General features: G+C 37.6%; 1 protein-coding gene across 1 annotated transcript in view; it reads right to left on the minus strand.

The window, feature by feature from the left end:
* lamb2 (laminin, beta 2 (laminin S)) overlaps positions 1–17,078 on the minus strand; it is a 37,987-nt gene that overhangs the window by 1,131 nt on the left and 19,778 nt on the right. Inside the window, exons 8-33 of the mRNA XM_084098470.1 lie at positions 15,194–15,396; positions 14,305–14,425; positions 14,024–14,212; positions 13,764–13,943; positions 13,408–13,520; positions 12,845–12,924; positions 12,575–12,710; positions 12,009–12,167; positions 11,776–11,903; positions 11,252–11,381; positions 10,971–11,163; positions 10,735–10,878; positions 9,489–9,720; positions 9,131–9,294; positions 6,583–6,807; positions 6,287–6,504; positions 5,328–5,424; positions 4,788–5,160; positions 3,930–4,114; positions 3,448–3,689; positions 3,037–3,240; positions 2,763–2,907; positions 1,750–1,957; positions 1,525–1,666; positions 1,260–1,436; positions 1,027–1,186 (exon numbers count right to left, since the gene is read on the minus strand). Coding sequence (XP_083954596.1) covers positions 1,027–1,186; positions 1,260–1,436; positions 1,525–1,666; positions 1,750–1,957; positions 2,763–2,907; positions 3,037–3,240; positions 3,448–3,689; positions 3,930–4,114; positions 4,788–5,160; positions 5,328–5,424; positions 6,287–6,504; positions 6,583–6,807; positions 9,131–9,294; positions 9,489–9,720; positions 10,735–10,878; positions 10,971–11,163; positions 11,252–11,381; positions 11,776–11,903; positions 12,009–12,167; positions 12,575–12,710; positions 12,845–12,924; positions 13,408–13,520; positions 13,764–13,943; positions 14,024–14,212; positions 14,305–14,425; positions 15,194–15,396 — 4,548 coding nt within the window. The remainder of the gene's footprint in view (positions 1–1,026; positions 1,187–1,259; positions 1,437–1,524; positions 1,667–1,749; positions 1,958–2,762; positions 2,908–3,036; positions 3,241–3,447; positions 3,690–3,929; positions 4,115–4,787; positions 5,161–5,327; positions 5,425–6,286; positions 6,505–6,582; positions 6,808–9,130; positions 9,295–9,488; positions 9,721–10,734; positions 10,879–10,970; positions 11,164–11,251; positions 11,382–11,775; positions 11,904–12,008; positions 12,168–12,574; positions 12,711–12,844; positions 12,925–13,407; positions 13,521–13,763; positions 13,944–14,023; positions 14,213–14,304; positions 14,426–15,193; positions 15,397–17,078) is intronic.

The following is a 17,078-nucleotide window of genomic DNA, read 5'->3' on the forward strand; positions in this document are numbered from 1 at the left end:
TGCAAGCTTTTTCCAAGGTAAATTTTGGTGTCTTTCCAAAAAAGGACACCAAATGATATAAGGAGTACATATAATTCATAAATGCATGCACACCGAAGCACCCATGAAAAAAAATCATTATGGAAAAAAAAACGTTTCAGAGTTCACAGTGTATAGTATGTGTTAAGTGCAACAGCAAATATTTTAGATTTTACATTTTAGATAAGTCAATTTGCGATACTGAACAGGACCACACGGAGATGCCAAAAAACCCTAAACCAACCGCCTTGGCCTGACTGCATTATATGCCTACTACTACAGTACACCGTTCTGTACAGCATGCCATTGGTCATGGAAATAAAATACCCAAGTTTACAAAAAGAACAAGGGGAGCTGTTACTTATTTCTTAAAAGCTTTACAGACCATTTATGTTTCAAGAAAAGTCCAGGAATATTGGTTTGATATAATCAGTCAATTTTGTCCAAATTTTGTATTTTTTATCTGGGTTCTTAACGGAAAGGAAAGTTTTTCCATTACATATATATATTGTAATATGTCAATCCAGTCTTCAGCTGTAGGTGGCTCTGCTTTTAACCATTTATTTGTCATAAGTTTCTTACTTACTGCAACATCAGTTTCTTTTCTTTGTTATTCCACCCATCAGGTATCACCACATCAAAAACAGCTTCCAAATTCTTTTTAACCTCTTACCAAACCTGGGTTGATTTCTAACGCTCCCAAAAAATATGACATAATCTCCAACAGCTAGCACCCTTCCCTTTGTATCTTTTCTGTGTTGCTGTAATAAAAAACCTGATAACATTCTTCTAACATAATTCTCTCCACAGGGATGAGCTTGTAGATTTCCATTGTGTCTATCAAAGTTTCACCTAATTGTCATCTGAGATATTCCGATTTCCCTCTATCCTCCATTTGTCTTTGACATATAATGTATTAAGGCAATGTTTTGGAGAAATATATATATATATAACTGAACTGTAAGAATAGTCTTCCTCCAGTTCTCTGTGCGTCTCCCACACACTTACCTGCCAGCCTCTGCATTTTATCCTGGGCATCCTTTAGCAGCGCCTTCGCTTCATCTCTCAGGCGCTCTGCTTTCTGCTTAGCGTCCTGCATTGTCTTCGCCTTACTCTCCATCAGGCCCTGAACGGTACGGTACTTATCGGACAGCTCGCCGTCCAGGATCTAAAACAGATGATAAAGTCAATAAATTCTGGTAAACAAAACACTCTATGACAAACAGAAGACTGCCACACACTTCTTTAGCTTCATTGGCCTTGTCCCGGGCCATGGTAGCAGTCTCCTCTGCCCGCGCTGCATCCAGGCTGTTGTTGGCACGTTTGGTCTTTAAACGGTCTATTTGGCGTCCCAGATCTCCCAGCCTGTCCATAGCATCATTAAGATCTTTCTCACGAGCTGTGGTCTCTGATTGGATCTTTAGAAATATTGCAAGAACGTCTGTTGTCAAAACCGATCAATTTAGAATTAGCAATTCAAGTTAACCCACATAAAGGTTGTTTTACCTGTGCCAGCTGGTTCTGAGTTAAGCCAATGTCATTTCTAGCTTTTTGAATGGCCTTCTCTGCTGCGGCCTGGGCCCTGCTGGCATCGTTCAGGGCCTTTTTCACACTCTCAGCTGTGCTCTTCACTCCCTCTGCCTTATTCCTATAGTGAAAGATATGGATTGCATTCACATTTAAAAGACAAAAACAAATAAAAACAATACAACCATATGTGCAGATAGTCACCTGGCTTTCTTGGCATCCAGCAGCAGCTGTTCTGCTTTGCGGACGTCATTCTGGGTCTGCTCAAGAATGGCGTCCACATTGGACAGACTCTTGACGCGGTCTTTAATCTCGTCCGCGAGGTTTTGAATCTGCTCGGGAGAAGCAGGGATAGAGAGCTCCAGCACCCGATTGGCCACCGCCTCAATGCTGTCCGGATCTGCTCCCTCCTCTGCAAATATTCAACATGACATATAGACAGTGACCAAAGAGTTAACATTAAAGGGTTTTCAGTTTCCAGACAACTCTGGGATAGTACTGAACCTTGGGTTGAGCTCAAAAGAATTCAAAGATTTGTAAGTTAAGGTTCAATGAGAAGAAATAAAAAAATTAAAGAAAGAGGAAATATACGAAAATGTTTGGAACATTTAGTACAAGTATTAAGTGCAAACTAGAGTAATCTGCCCTGTCTTAATAGTTTATTTTTATTTTTATTCTCTTATTATAATATAATAAAATAAAATAAAATAGAATTTCTTACATTTAATTAGTAAGTAAAATTCAGCAGTCTCTTTAGATAATTTGTAAACTGGTAAAAAAAAAAGAGAGTATAAGAGTTAAAAATAATTCAAAAGTATACTATTAAGTGCAAAGCAGAATAAGATGCAGAGAATAATCTGCCATGTATTTTATGTTATTATTTTTGGTAATTCTTTTCTTATCTATATTATATTATGTTATATATTATATATTATTATATATATATTATGTCTATTGTGTATGAAATATGTATGTCTATATGTGCCATGAATATGTACGATGAAAAGCGTTTCTGGAAATGTGAAAAAGAATTTCCCTAAAGGGACAATAAAAATATACTACATACATACTACATCTATATTATATTATATTATATTATATTATATTATATTATATTATATTATATTATATTAATTATATTATATTATATTATATTATATTATATTATATTATATTATATTATATTATATTATATTATATTATATTTAAAAACTCACGCATGAGGAATTCCCGAATTTGTTTGATGAGGTCCCTCAGGTCGTTGTTAGAATTATCCATCTTGTTCTTGGTATCACTAGCTTTTTCCAAAGCTGCCTGGGCTCTATCCTTAGCTTCCTGAGCCTTGGTCTTAGCATCTGCCACCTTAATAAGACCATCAAGACAACATAAGATGCAGAATAAAGACTGAACACGTTCTGGAGAATATTAATAAAAGGAATTGTCAGCACTGAAAACTCTTTAATCATGCTAGTCATTGATCAGTGTCTGTACCTGCTTAAAAAGCTCTTCCACCACTCCCATAGCTTTATCCAACTCTCTTTCTGCATGCTTGGATCTATCCAGGGCATTGTTGGCCACTGCAACAGCTCCATTGCAATTCAGGCCTCCACAGTGGCGTTTGCCCTCATCATCACGACAGCCAGCTCCACCACAAGGGCTGTCCACACATGGAGCATCACCTGGTGCTCCACATACCTACAACAATAACAAATCAAGAGCTCTAATGTAAACCAATATAATAATAAATTAAAAAAAATGTTTTAATATTTTTGATATAATTATTCTTTTATAAATTATTTTATTATAAAAATTCTATACAAATATTTAAATTAACAATCCAGATGTATCTATGTACTGTTATAACTTTTAAATTTGAGGTGCCCATCTCAAAGAGCTGCTTACCTTTTCATTGATTTTCTTTATGTCCAGATTCTGAGCTTTTGCATTTAAGTCTGTGAGTGTACGTTTGTTGGCGGCGTTTTTCCGGTTAAAGTCGTCTCTCTTTTGGGTGATCAGTCGCTCTGTTTTCTTGCGGGTGTCTGCCGATTGGCTCACTGTGCAGGGAATGTCAGTGGTAGATCTGTTGGCACGATGCTCTGCGTCACGTGACTTGTTGTACGAAGCCCGGATGCTGTCATATGCACCTGAGGAAGGATACCATATATATATATATATATATATTAAGAAAAAAATAATTCTCCAATAACGAAGATCAGTCAATGGATTATTCCCTGGGAGTTAATAATAAATAAATGCCACTTGTTTTGATATTTCATTATACAATACAAAGATGTTCAAACATTTGTATGTGTGGCCTAAAATAACACTTTTTGGGGCCACTGTAAGTGCATTTTAGGTACAGTAAGACATCATTAGTGACTAACCCAAGAAGTTGGAGTTCTTGAGGATGTCAAGCTGACGGTTAAGCTGATCTGAGTTCAGCTGTAGCTCTTTTGCTTCTCTTTCCAGGGTACTTAATGCATTACTGGCCTCATAGTTACTGTCCTGCACAGCGGTCAGGTCTCCCTCCAGCTGGTTCAGTGTGTCTGTGGTCTCACCAATCTGAGCTCTGGGAGAGGAAAGTAGAAAGAGAGCTGATGAACGGACCAAACTGATCACCATCAAGGGTGTAAAAAGTGAGAAAAAATGCTAAAATATGAAATTAAACTTCAATTATATGTATGTGAAAGTATGGGTACCACATCAAGTCATAGTACTCATTTATAAGTATTTAACAAAAAGAAAACCTTAAATAGTTTCCAAAATTAATTATAAACTTAAGTGTTTCACAGTAAAATAATTTATTAGCTACTGATATCAACTGATACAATCAAAAGATATTTGCTAATTCATTAAATAATCTAATTTAATCTAATTAATTTCAAACGTAAAGTAAAATTTACTTTACTTGACAATCTTAGTAAGAACAAGTATGCATTTTTAAGGATTTTTAAAAGAAAAATGCATACTAAGAAAATGCATTTTTTAAGTGTACAGAATACATTTATCCTATGATGACCAGTAAAATGTCTAAATGAAACTGATTTTTTTTGTGCAAATTTTCTCTATTCATTTCAATAGCACTCATAAATAATACCAGTAATATATCCTCTTACTAATAACTGAGTATAGTAATGAAGTAATTTCCCCCTGCCCGCCAACACCCTCAACTAATCTTTCAGGCAATACAACAGAATTTAGGGTCTGCAAATGTGGTGTATCTCCCTCTAACCAAACTGTACCTGAGATCCTCTATCATGCCCATCAGAGTGGTCACAGCTTCTGCGGTGGCGTTGCGGGCATTAACAATGTCCCGCGCCTGCGCCAGCATGTCCTCCAACTCCTTAAATTTTCTCTCGAAGGCTCGAGTTAAGCCGGTGGTGTGGAGCTCCTTGGCTCGATCTGTGAGAGCTTTGGTTCTGGTTGCCAGATCCTGAACGATGCGGTCCCAGTCCCCAAAGCACTGGTGGCAAGGCTTGCAATCAGGGAAGGTGCCAGAGAAGCCACGGGCACACTGATCACAGCGAACGCCTGACACTCCCTGCTGGCACACGCAATGACCGGTCACACGGTTGCACTGAGATGACTCGATGCCACGGAGGTCACAGTCACATGCTGTGGGGGGAGAAGTAACCAAATCAATCGGATTTTGGGAATAATAATTACTTGTGAATCAAAAACTAGATTCTAGAGTTGATGATGAAATGTGTTACAATGTGTTAGCATTAGAGTTGATATGGATACAGACTGAATATATAAAATGCTCTGAAAGATCATAGTACCTCGGCATAGTACTCTTGGGTCACCCCAGTGGTTCTCCCGGCAGTCTTTACAGGTCTTTCCTCCAAAGCCAACACGGCACTGGCACTGGCCTGTGAACTATATGAATTTGGGTTCAAAAAGAGAACTAGCTACATTTGAGACTACTCAGGAGTCCAGCAACTTGGAATGGTACCATATCGGTAATCAGAGATTTTTTTATTTATCACAATGGATATACAATTGTTTATACTCAACTATTACTTAAAGTTAACCTTTAATAACATGAATAATTTGCTAACACTGTTAAATGTGATCTTTAGCAAATTTTGAAAATGAATATCCATTATTATACCGTACAAGTTCAAGCTAATCAGGTCGAACTACTTGGCAAACCGTGTCATGTAATTAATATTCATGAGCCAAGCTTCTCATTCAGTTTCCTATGCTAAAATATTATGAATAAATAAATATACACTACTGTTTAAAAGTTTGTGGTTGGTAAGACTTAATATTTTTTGAAAGAAGTCTCGTATGCTCACCAAGATTGCATTTATTTGATCAAAAATACAGTAAAACAGCAATATTGTGAAATATTATTACAATTTAAAACGACTGTTTTCTATTTTCATATATTTAAAATGTTATTTACACCCGTGATGGCAAAACTGAATTTTCAGCATCATTACTCCAGTCTTCAGAAATCATTCTAATATGCCGATTTGATTAAATATTTCTTATTATCATTATTTCTTTTTCAGAATTCTTTGATGAACAGAAAGTTCAATAGAACAGCATTAGAATTAGAAACATTTTGTAACAATGTTAAAGTCTTTACTGTCACTTTTGATCAATTTAATGCATCCTTGCTGAATTAAAGCATTCATTAAAAAAAAAAACTCTTACTGACCCTAAACTTTTGAACGGTACTGTATAGAAGCCCATTTGCCCTGAGTGTGTGCAGTTTGTGAGTCGAGGGTACCTCATTACAGGCAGATGTGAAGGCATTGTTGGGGTCACAGCCACAGGACTCACAGCCCCGTCCACTCGCCAAGTTCCAGTAGTTGGGAGCGCAGTGATCACAGGTTTGTCCAATAACATGAGGCAGACACTGACACTGTCCTGTGGCACGCTGGCACACACAGTCATCTCGAGACAGACACTGACTGCGCTCCGTGCCCAAGAAGTTGCAGGTGCATTCTGGGTAAATTAAAGTGTTAATATGTTTATTATTGTACTATAATATAGAAAAGTAATTTTAAGCCCAAGTAAACTCACTCCGGCAGTTGCGGCGGGAAGCATCTCCATAGTATCCGCTCTTGCACACGCTGCAGTCCGCTCCTTCAGTGTTGTACAGGCACTTGAGACACTGGCCAGTGCGCTTGTCACATGCCTCAGGATCCGATAGATCGATGTTGTTACTGCAACGACAAGGTTGGCACTGCCCACCGGGCTTAGAGGGGTCACCGTAATAACCATGAGCACATTCTTCACAACGTGGACCTGGTTGATGGAGAAAGTACAGTTTAGTTGCATCAAGATAGAATTTTTAAATGTTGCATAAAGCATCGGTAAAAAAAATTGAAAAGAAAAACAACTTTAATACACACGAAGGACATTTTTAATGCTGAACTGAATTAAAGATTCATATTTTCTTCAGAATAGCTCTAAAATTGCTCTACAATCTGTCACAAACTAAAACCACAACAGGAAATCCCACAGTCTTCTTGGGATAAAGCACTTTCAGTTTCATTATGTTTTTTTCCATAACCTGTACAATATATATAATAGGATTTCTAAGTAAAACTTAGTACATAATTAATGACATCAGGTTCACATTTCTAAAGGAAAAGGTGTTAAACTGAGTAGGAAAGAACCAAAAGGTTTTTGGTGGCTTAGTGTTAAAGTAACTGTAATTCGGGGGATTGTATTCAATTATTAATGAAATTATTAATGAAATAAATATTTAAGGGATGGAAATGCTCTCGTACAAAATCGTCATGTAAAGCTCTGCTAAGAATACAGTCTAAGAACACATATTACATAAATTATGAAAAATGACTCTCCAGAAGATTTTACATTTTAATCTTAATGTCAAATAATATACTCAGCTGTCTGAATATCAGTGTAATAATCTCCTGAAGAGTGATGAGGAACAAAGCATCAGAGTGAAACATTTTTTTTTTTACATTAAAAGATCTGAAACACTTTGAAGCTCAGTAGCTGTAATATTAATTCTGTCTAAAAAATATTCATTCACTCTATTGCTATGTTCAAATTTCTTGCAACCAAATGCTAAATAGAGACACACGCCTGCTTCTCTGACTCAAAAGCTGACAAAGGAACAGTGAACAGAGTAGAATTTATATAAGAGAAGTATTTAGAACAAAAACAAAGAGGATCTCAACTGAATGACAGAATTGAATAGCATTTGAATAGATCAAACAGTCAACCACCAGTAATTCTGTAGAATTACAGAATAAATATTTTTTAGTAAAAAGATTGAAACAAATAGTATAATATTATTTTGTATTGCTACAAAAAAGTTCTCACAAAAAATGAAGACTGCACTTTTTTAACCGGTGCATGTAAATGAACCATCCATTCAAACTGATTCACTGAACTGGATTTCCCAATGCTTAATATGAGAGAGAGAAGATTTTAGGTTAGTGTTTAATTATTTATTTTTACTATTTATTTTGATCGACTGTAAAGCTAAGCACTGAAAAAGCTTAGTTTAAAAAAAAATTACAACCTACATTTAAGCTCTGTTTACACCTGGTATTAAGATGCGTTTTAATCGATCGGATCACAAGTAGACGAGGCAGACACATCCTCGTTTAACCTGGTGTTTTAATCCATCTCTTTTGTCCACTTTCAACAACTTCTGCCCTGATTTCTTCGAGGGGAGGGTCTATGGGCAGGTAAATGTATGTTTTTTTTTTCAGATCTTTTTTATCTACTGGACGAAATAAGTTTGCGCAATTAACATATGAACGTGACCGGGGACGACGGAAAAACACACGGAGAGCAGCAGCTTTCATTTCTGTTCTGACAGCCGCTAGATCACGCCGAACGTTTAAATCCTGTCTGGCTAGCGCTCTTCCCATAATGTTTGTGTGTTAGGTCAGTAGGCGGAGAGTAGGCGGTCATTTGTGGCTGTTCGAACTCATTTGTCCACATGAGCAACTAAATTACAAAAGCAATCCGGTCTAATGCATTTTGGACTACCTCTGGTCGAAAGTGGACAAGCTCAAAATATTTTACACCTGTATTTAGCTTCGTCCACTTTTGATTCGATCGACTAAAACACATCTTAATATCAGGTGTAAATAGGGCCTTAGTTACCTCCCCAGCACTGCTAAACTGGGTTGAGAGGGTTCTGCAAATGAACATGCAGGTGTGAAGTGCGTGAGCCATGCGCTAGGGAGGGACGGGATGGAGGTCGGGCAGCAGAGGTGGGGTGGGTCTCCATGGTTACTCACGCTTGAGGACTGCCCCTGCAGAGCGCTTTACAATCCCTGTGTCCAGTTGAGGGGGGACAGGAGATAACACACATGATCACTGCACGTCTGATCAGACTGACAGTGGCCTCTGATTATGACATTTTCTGCATCCTATCCAGATGCAGATGGACTCAGGGTGTTAAATGGCAAAAACAAGCCCTATTCAAGCACTTATTAATTTGGGAAGTCATACAAGAACTACATTTTCTTGTCGCATGTATGCAAGAAATGCAACGGCACATGACCCGGACCTCATCTTCATTCATTTTATTCCATCCATCTCTGGGAAGAGAAAAAAAAAATTCTGGGGTTAAAACTACCTTTGTAACCCTGGTTACAGTTGCAGACCACCTGTTGGTTGCGGTTGTCTTGATAACATGAGGCGGCAAAGTGGCGTCCGCTGTTGGGGCCCTCAGGACAGGGGCAGGGGCGACACTGATTTCCTAGACCAAGGGCCGGGTTTCCATAGTAACCATTAGCACACCTGTGACAGGAGGTATCTATTACATTAGCATGGGCAGAGAAACATTAAAGAAAAATCAACCATTTTCACTGTGTGCCTGCAGGCTTTAAAAAATCCTGCTGTTCTCAAATATTTTAAGTGTCCTCTAATGTTAGTGATTATCAAATCAACCATACAGCTTAAAACATCAAAAATGCCTGCTTTATTACTTGTACCTTTCACATTGGTCCCCTGCTGTATTGCTTCTGCAGTTGAGACAAGCTCCAGTCCTCTGGTGGCATTCGTCAGCTTGGCCGTTACACTGGCAAGACCTGCAGTTCGGGAAGCCCCAGTGTCCAGCCTGACAACCATCACAGCGCTGACCAAACGCACCAGGCCGGCATGGACACTGTCCTGTGTACTGGTCACAGAAACGGCTCTGAGAGCCCTCCAAACTACATTCACACACTAAAGACAAAGAGAAAAATGAATGAATGAATGAAGCAAGTAAGGAATAAAAGAACAAACAAACAATCAAAAAGAAATAAAAATGAAAAAATAAAAAGCAAGAAGCAAAGATAAAACAAACAGCAACAACAACAAAAAACATAGAATAAAATTTAAAAGAGAAAAAACAAACAAACAAACAGCAACAACAAATGCAAAAGAAAGAAAAACACAAACAAAAAAACAAATTAAAAAAACATCTACAATTAAACTAACATTAAACATTAAAAAATGAAAGAAAAAATTAAGAAATAAAACAAAACAAACAGCAACAACAAATGCAAAAGAAAAGAAAAGAACAAACAAAAAGAAATAAATAAATAAAAACAACAAATCAAAACAAAAAACAAACATCTACAATAAAAACAAAAGAACAAAACAAACAAAAAGAAACAAAGGAACAAAAACAAAATAAGAAAACTACAACAACAAAAAACAAAACAGCTAAAGAAAGAAAAACAAATACAAATGTAAAAAAAGGAAAGACAAAGAAAACAAAACAAAAATGCAAAATGTTATTGATGTACACTACCATTGAAACGTTTTAGATCAGTAAGTTTATTCATGTTTTTAAAATAAGTCTCTTTTGCTATCCAATGCTGCATTTATTTGATCCAATATACAGCAAAAACAGTAATACTGTGAATATATATATTTATTTTTATTATATTTTATTTTAACTGTAAGAAATGTTTCTTGAGAAGTCAGCATATTAGAATGATTTCTGAAGGATCATGTGACACTGAAGACTGGAGTAATGATGCTGAAAATTCAGCTTTACATCACAGATTAAATATTTTAAAATTGCATTTTAAAATATATTCAAATAGAAAACAGTTATTTTAAATTGTAAAAATATTTCACAATACTGTTTTTGCTGTATTTTGGATTATATAAATGCAGCCTTGGTGAGCAGAAGAGACTTTACAAAAAAAAATTACAAATCTAAAACTTTTGAATGGTAATGTCTCTTACGTTTGCACCCGGAAGGGCCAAATCCATAAGCCCCCGCTGCACATTTATCACAGCGCCGGCCTGATATGTTGGGCCTGCAGCGGCACTGACCCCCACGGACATCACACTCTGAGCTGAGCGAACCCTGAGTATCACACTCACAAGCTGCGGGAGGAAAGTACTATTCTTAATAATAACAAATACAAACAAACCCCAATATTCACATCTCAACCCCTAAATTCATTGTTGACACTCACGCAGCGCGCCGTTGTTAATGAGGGCAGACATGCTGGTGATGAGTTTAGCACACACTTCACTCATCTGTGGGCGGGACACACTCTTGGCAGTCTCGTGGCAGCGGTAACGCTCATAGCTCTGCTTCCGTGCAACGGAGGCAGGGTCTCCCGCGGTAAACATCTCTAGAGAAGAGTAACGAGGGAGAAGGGCAATCTAGGGAGGTGAGGGGAAGAACGGAACCAGTCAAAATGAGACAGAACATGAAGAAATCAGTTGAATAAAATCACAGATTTATGCTTACAGAGTCAACAAGTACAAAGGCATTAGTGGAGGTAAGGATGCTGTTCCTGTCAGCGTATCGGATGAACTCCACACGCAGTTTGTAACTCACTCCTCCCTCCAAACACACTGGCTGAGGTAGAACCACAAACCTGCAGCAGTACAACAGACATATTATAAGTAAAAATGACTTTCTGAGAAGATTCTGGTATACAGAAGTGAAGGAAAACATAAGCCTACTTGATTTTTTTTTTTTTACATGTTCTCACCCTCACGTCGCTCCATACTTGTATGACTATTTCTTCTTTGGAACAAAAAGGAAGATTTTTTTTAAAAATGTCTCAATGAAAGTCAGTGAGGTCCTATGTTGTTTTGAAACCCATTGACTTTCATTGTATGGACAAAAACAGTTGAAACACTTCAAAATATCATCTTTTGTGTTCCACAGAAGAACGAAACAACAACATGAGGGTGAGTAAATAATGAGAGAAGTTCCTTTTTAGGTGAATCGTCCTTTTTAAACATTCATACGTGTGTTTCACAGACCTGGCACTAGAGGGGAGCGATAAGGTTAGCAGATCATCTGCAGGGATGGTGTTTCCACATGGACTGCTGGTAGGAATGGGGCCTGGTCTAATCACCATTACACGGACCTCCTCCCAGTCCCGTGGCATCTTTAAAAACAGAAACGCATATGAGTAAATCTATAACACGCTTCTTCTCTGAGTATGCCTATGAAGCCAATGGGGGGACATGTAATGTCTAAGTGTACAGTTTACCTGAAGCTCATAGCGAATGAGGATGTCATATTCCATAGAATATGGAATGTTGTTAATGGCGAACTCCAGCGTACCACCTTCAGGAGCCCGTGCAAACCCAGTGCCTGTCCACAAGACGGGACGGCCCGGCTGGTACTCTCTCTCTTCAAACGCAGAGCCCTATTAAATATAAACTGTTTACTGTAATCTTTAGAAATTATTTTATACTGTACAATGTAATGTTGTGATGTCACTTGCATTTTAAACAATTGGTTATAGTTTAGTGTTTTACGTTTAATTTAGACAAAACAGTGTGGAATTATTATTTATTTATAAAATGTTTATATTTTTATCATATTTAATCTTTTTTTTAAATATATATTTATTCATATTATGTAAGTACTGAAATCGGCCAGAAATTTTATGTAAGTACATCATCCCCAAGAAATATTTGATCATAATATCTTTAGAATATATCTATATTACTTTCTTTTTGCCACTTGGCATGCACCTGTTATGTTTAATTACAAATATTTGTTCCGTTGCTTGAGTATCATGTTGCTTATTTTTCCCAGTTCTGTACTTACTTGACCCAGTTTGGCATTTTCAGCCTCGTAAATGTAGTGGTCGAGGGCCATGAAGAAATATCCAGACTCCACCTGGTTACACTGGCGTCCAATCATGTGACTCCGACAGTGACACTGCCCTGTTTCCATTGAGCACCTGAAGACAGTTAATTACACAAAGTACATCATTATTATGTCAATTAAATTGTATGTATTTATTTTGTATTGTATGTATGTATTTATTTAAAAACTGCCAAAAGTCTGAATCCTCATAAACTGTACAATACTGACTGGTTGTCTGTAGCTCCACCCACATCACAGTCACACCCTCTGCAGCCAATGGCATCATGACTCAGGGCCCAGTGCTCAGGCTGTAGGAGAATAAAAACACCAATATGACATTTAATATTCAGATTGTTGGCTACAGGTACAATACAAAATACTGTGACAGAACCATGGCATGGTATGCTGATGGAACACCGTGATACTTTGATATATACCATGTCATGCTAACAAATTACCATATCCAAATACAGTTTTAAACATATGGAATTTATCCATAAAATGATGTGACATCACTCTAATACTAAATGCATTTATAGCTGGTCTAATTTCAGGACACTGTTCTTCCTTTCATTCCATTTTAAGCTGTGTGCAAACCTACACCATCTGCCATAAGGCCTTGGGCTAAATACAGACAGTGTTGAGCAAACATTCTCAGTTCATGTTCCCATCCAGTAGAGAGGATACAAGGTACAAGTAAGCATGCAGTGCTTATTGGTGAATGATAACCCAAATGTTCTCAGAGAGGTGTATGGGGAATCATAAACTGCTTGTTTTTCTGCTCTGCTTACCAGACATTGGTTGCAGCTGTGTCCAGTGACCAGGCGTTTACAGAAGCAGTCTCCACTAACAGGGTCACACTGGGAGCTACCGGACACTGTACCCCTGGGGTCACATTTACATGCTAAAGCAGACCAGTGAGAGAAAGACAATGATTGTGAATCAGTAAAATATATCAGAAAAATCTTCGTCAAATAGGTGGTGGTTTAAAAGTGCTGAGGCATTTAATTCAGAAACATCTTACAGAGACCAAATTTTGTACAGTAGTGTTGTTATATTGGCTATAGTATATATTTTTAATATCGGATATTTACTGGTTATAACATGAAATATATTTATCAGCTGATTGGTATCGGCTTGTACTTACGTTGGCAGCCACGAGGGTCGCTAGCACTGAGCCCAAAGAAACCAGGCTTGCATTTATCACAGCGCGGACCTTCAACGTTGTCTTTACAACGGCACTGCCCAGCAATCATGCGTGAAGAGGGGTCATCATGCCCATCACAAATGCCACCGTTCAGAGAACCATCTGGGTCACAATCGCAGGCTGCCAGAGAGAATAGACATAAGCAAACGTACACAGTACAATGCATAAACGTATATGTTTAGCATTTATCTCACACCTACCCACGCAGACCCTAGGGTCTCTGATGTCTCTAGCTGGATCCTGATAGTAAAAAGGTTTACAGGTCTCACAGTTGCGGCCCATGGTGTTGTGGAGACAGTTGTCACACACGCCTCCACTGGCGTTCCCAGTAGCCAGATACACCGCCATGTCAAAATGACACTTGTTGGAGTGACCGTTACAGTTGCATTCTGGGCAAAAGAGGAAAGTGTTAACTGTGGAATCAGAAATCTATGCCTGTATGCACTGCATGAGCAATATTATTATGGTTATTGATAATTACTCTTGCAGGCGTTAGTGTTTCGGCCCTCAGCTGGTCTCCAGGGCAGGTCATTATAGAAGTCATCACACTGTTCACAGTTCAGTCCATTCGTGTTGTGTTTGCACACACACCTCCCGTGTACCTAGAGAATAGAGATGGAAACGCCAAACTTCACCTCATATTGTAGTATTAACCTCTCTGGCAACTTAATGTTTGTCTCTCATTACAATAAGCCGATACTTTTTTTCATATTATGGTCGATGACTAAATGGTCAAAAATTCTATACTACTTTGTCTAAATAACCAATATGTAAATAAAACATTAAAAACTAAACCATTTTAAATGCTACAAGTGAATTTAGCCATTACAACATTTTAATGTACAGTATGAAAATGGATATCCATTTTAAGATTACATTTAACAGTGTTATTAAATTGTTAGTGTTTTTAAAGATTAACTTTGAAGTTACCATAAAAAAAAAAAATTGACTTGTTTTTTATGGAACATTGAAGTATTTATATAAATGATTCATCTGTGCAAATCGTTTTTTTTTATATATATATAATTCATGTGCCTTTGTAATCTTTAATCAAAATAACTTCCCCTCCCTCTTGCAGCTGATGATGTGTTTACTGGCACGAGGGCGGGACAACCTGTCAATCACATGACATCACAGCAATAGCAAGTCACAACCATCGAATCAATTTTCCGATGAACAAAATCAAGACCCACCCTACATTTTTTCTTGTGCGAGAAGCTGTCTCACTCGGATATACATTATATATGCACGTATATCACAATAGTTAGAAAACACTATCGCAACTTTCGTTTCCTGCTATTTTAAGGCAGCAAAGGTAGTCTAAATAAGCTAAATGAGCATGTACATCTAGCTATAGTTTGGTAACTCACCATGCCCTCAATGTCATCCCTGATGCCGTCGATAGGAGCACACTCGGAGGCGTGGCCATAGCAGAAGCAGTTGCCCCTGACAACCAGCTCATACATGGCATAGTAGTATTTCTCTCTGATCTCAGGCCGTGAGTCCAGCAGATTATCACCCAGAGTGTGCAGCTTGGTGAAGTTCAGACGGAGGTTAGTGATCTTCAGCTGGTCTGCAATGTAGGCATTGGGGTTATATGCATCAGCATATTACAATGATTTCTGAAGGATCATGTGACTCTGAAGACTGGAGTAATGATGCTGAAAATTCAACTTTGCCATTACAGGAATAAATAACATTTTTAAATGTATTGAAATGGAAATCACTGCAGCCCTGGTGAACACTGATCATAAATCACACCAAATGATCATCAAGCATACAATCACGACCACCTAATTATGAGAACATTCTCCAACCACTGTAAAAAATCGCTAAACCCTGTTAACCAATGACCTCTGACCCCTTCTCCCCTGAGCCAATGGCTTGCTCCTCAGTGGGAGGTCACAGTCAGCTGAGCGTGGAGGCCTTTAGCAGGAGTGTGGTGGATAGGCTGCTGTTACGCTTCAGAGACACTCAATGAAGTGGAACTTGTGTGATTTATAAGGAAAAGAGTTGGAGAGAAAATCGTGGAGTGTGAGAGGCGCATATCTCAACATCAGAGAATCCAGCTACTGTGCACATGCTGTTTGTTCCAGTCATGCTCTAGATGATCAGTATAACAGAAAGTGAGAGCCACACAGTGTGAGATCAATTTATACACACTCACACTGTGCATGACTCACAGCAGTATGGGAATAATACACTGACCAGCTGAACTGGCATGTTCATCATCAGCTAATTCTATACTACTACTTCAACACACTTATGCTAGGCCAATGAGGTCATCCAATATTATTTGACCATCCAACATAAAAACTGAAGATATTTCATCTTGTCATGATCCCAGCCTATGTTCCCCTGTCTTGTGTTGAACTCTTATTTTGAAGTTTTTCGGTTTCTATTGTTTCTGTGTTCTCTTCCTGTGTTTAGTTCCTGTTAGCTTTATGTCTTGTTACTTTCTATGCTCATAGATATATGTAGATGATGCCACATTTGACCGCTCCAGACACATTGGCGAGCCCGCCATCTTGAGTTGCAACGGTCAGAGTGTCATCACTCACAGTGAGAATCAATGATGCCACAACATTGCGCAGCTTTTGGTTGTGAATCCGCCAAGATTTAAATTCCAGAAGAAATGGGATAACCAGGTGAGAATCTGTTGGTTTGTATTTTATGTATTAACTCAGTATTAAATGTTTTTACTATGGTAGTTTTAATGTTTTTGCTTTTACTATGGTAACTTTTTAATGTTGTGCCGTGTCCTTTTTAATGTTGAAATGCAAACTCAGAATATTACACAAACCTGCAATAATTAAATATGTTAATTTTGTGTTTTATTTTTTTATTGCTTAAGTAAGTTTTTTTTGTTATTAAAAACAATCAAGTAAGCCCAGCCCAGGTGATGAAAAACTAACGTACTGCATTACTTTCCATATAAAGTAACTACCGTAAGTAATGCAATTAGTTACTTTTTCAGAGGGTAATGTAATATTGTAATGTTATTTTTAAAAAGTAACTTTATCCCCAATACTGGTAATATATAATAATAAACAGAATGTAACACATACATTTATTTTTATATACATTTTATCTAAATATACAGAAATTAGAACATTTAAAAATGTATATAAATTAGATACCAATTACATAATTTTAATATATTAGGACAAAATAACACCTACAACAAATGCTAATTTACATATCAGAGGAAATAAGTCTTTAAAAAGATCTGGCTGTTGAAAAGTTAAGCGTAAA

The sequence above is a fragment of the Abramis brama genome (assembly GCF_963993115.1).
Source record: "Abramis brama genome assembly, chromosome: 22".
Lineage (NCBI taxonomy): Eukaryota > Metazoa > Chordata > Actinopteri > Cypriniformes > Leuciscidae > Abramis > Abramis brama.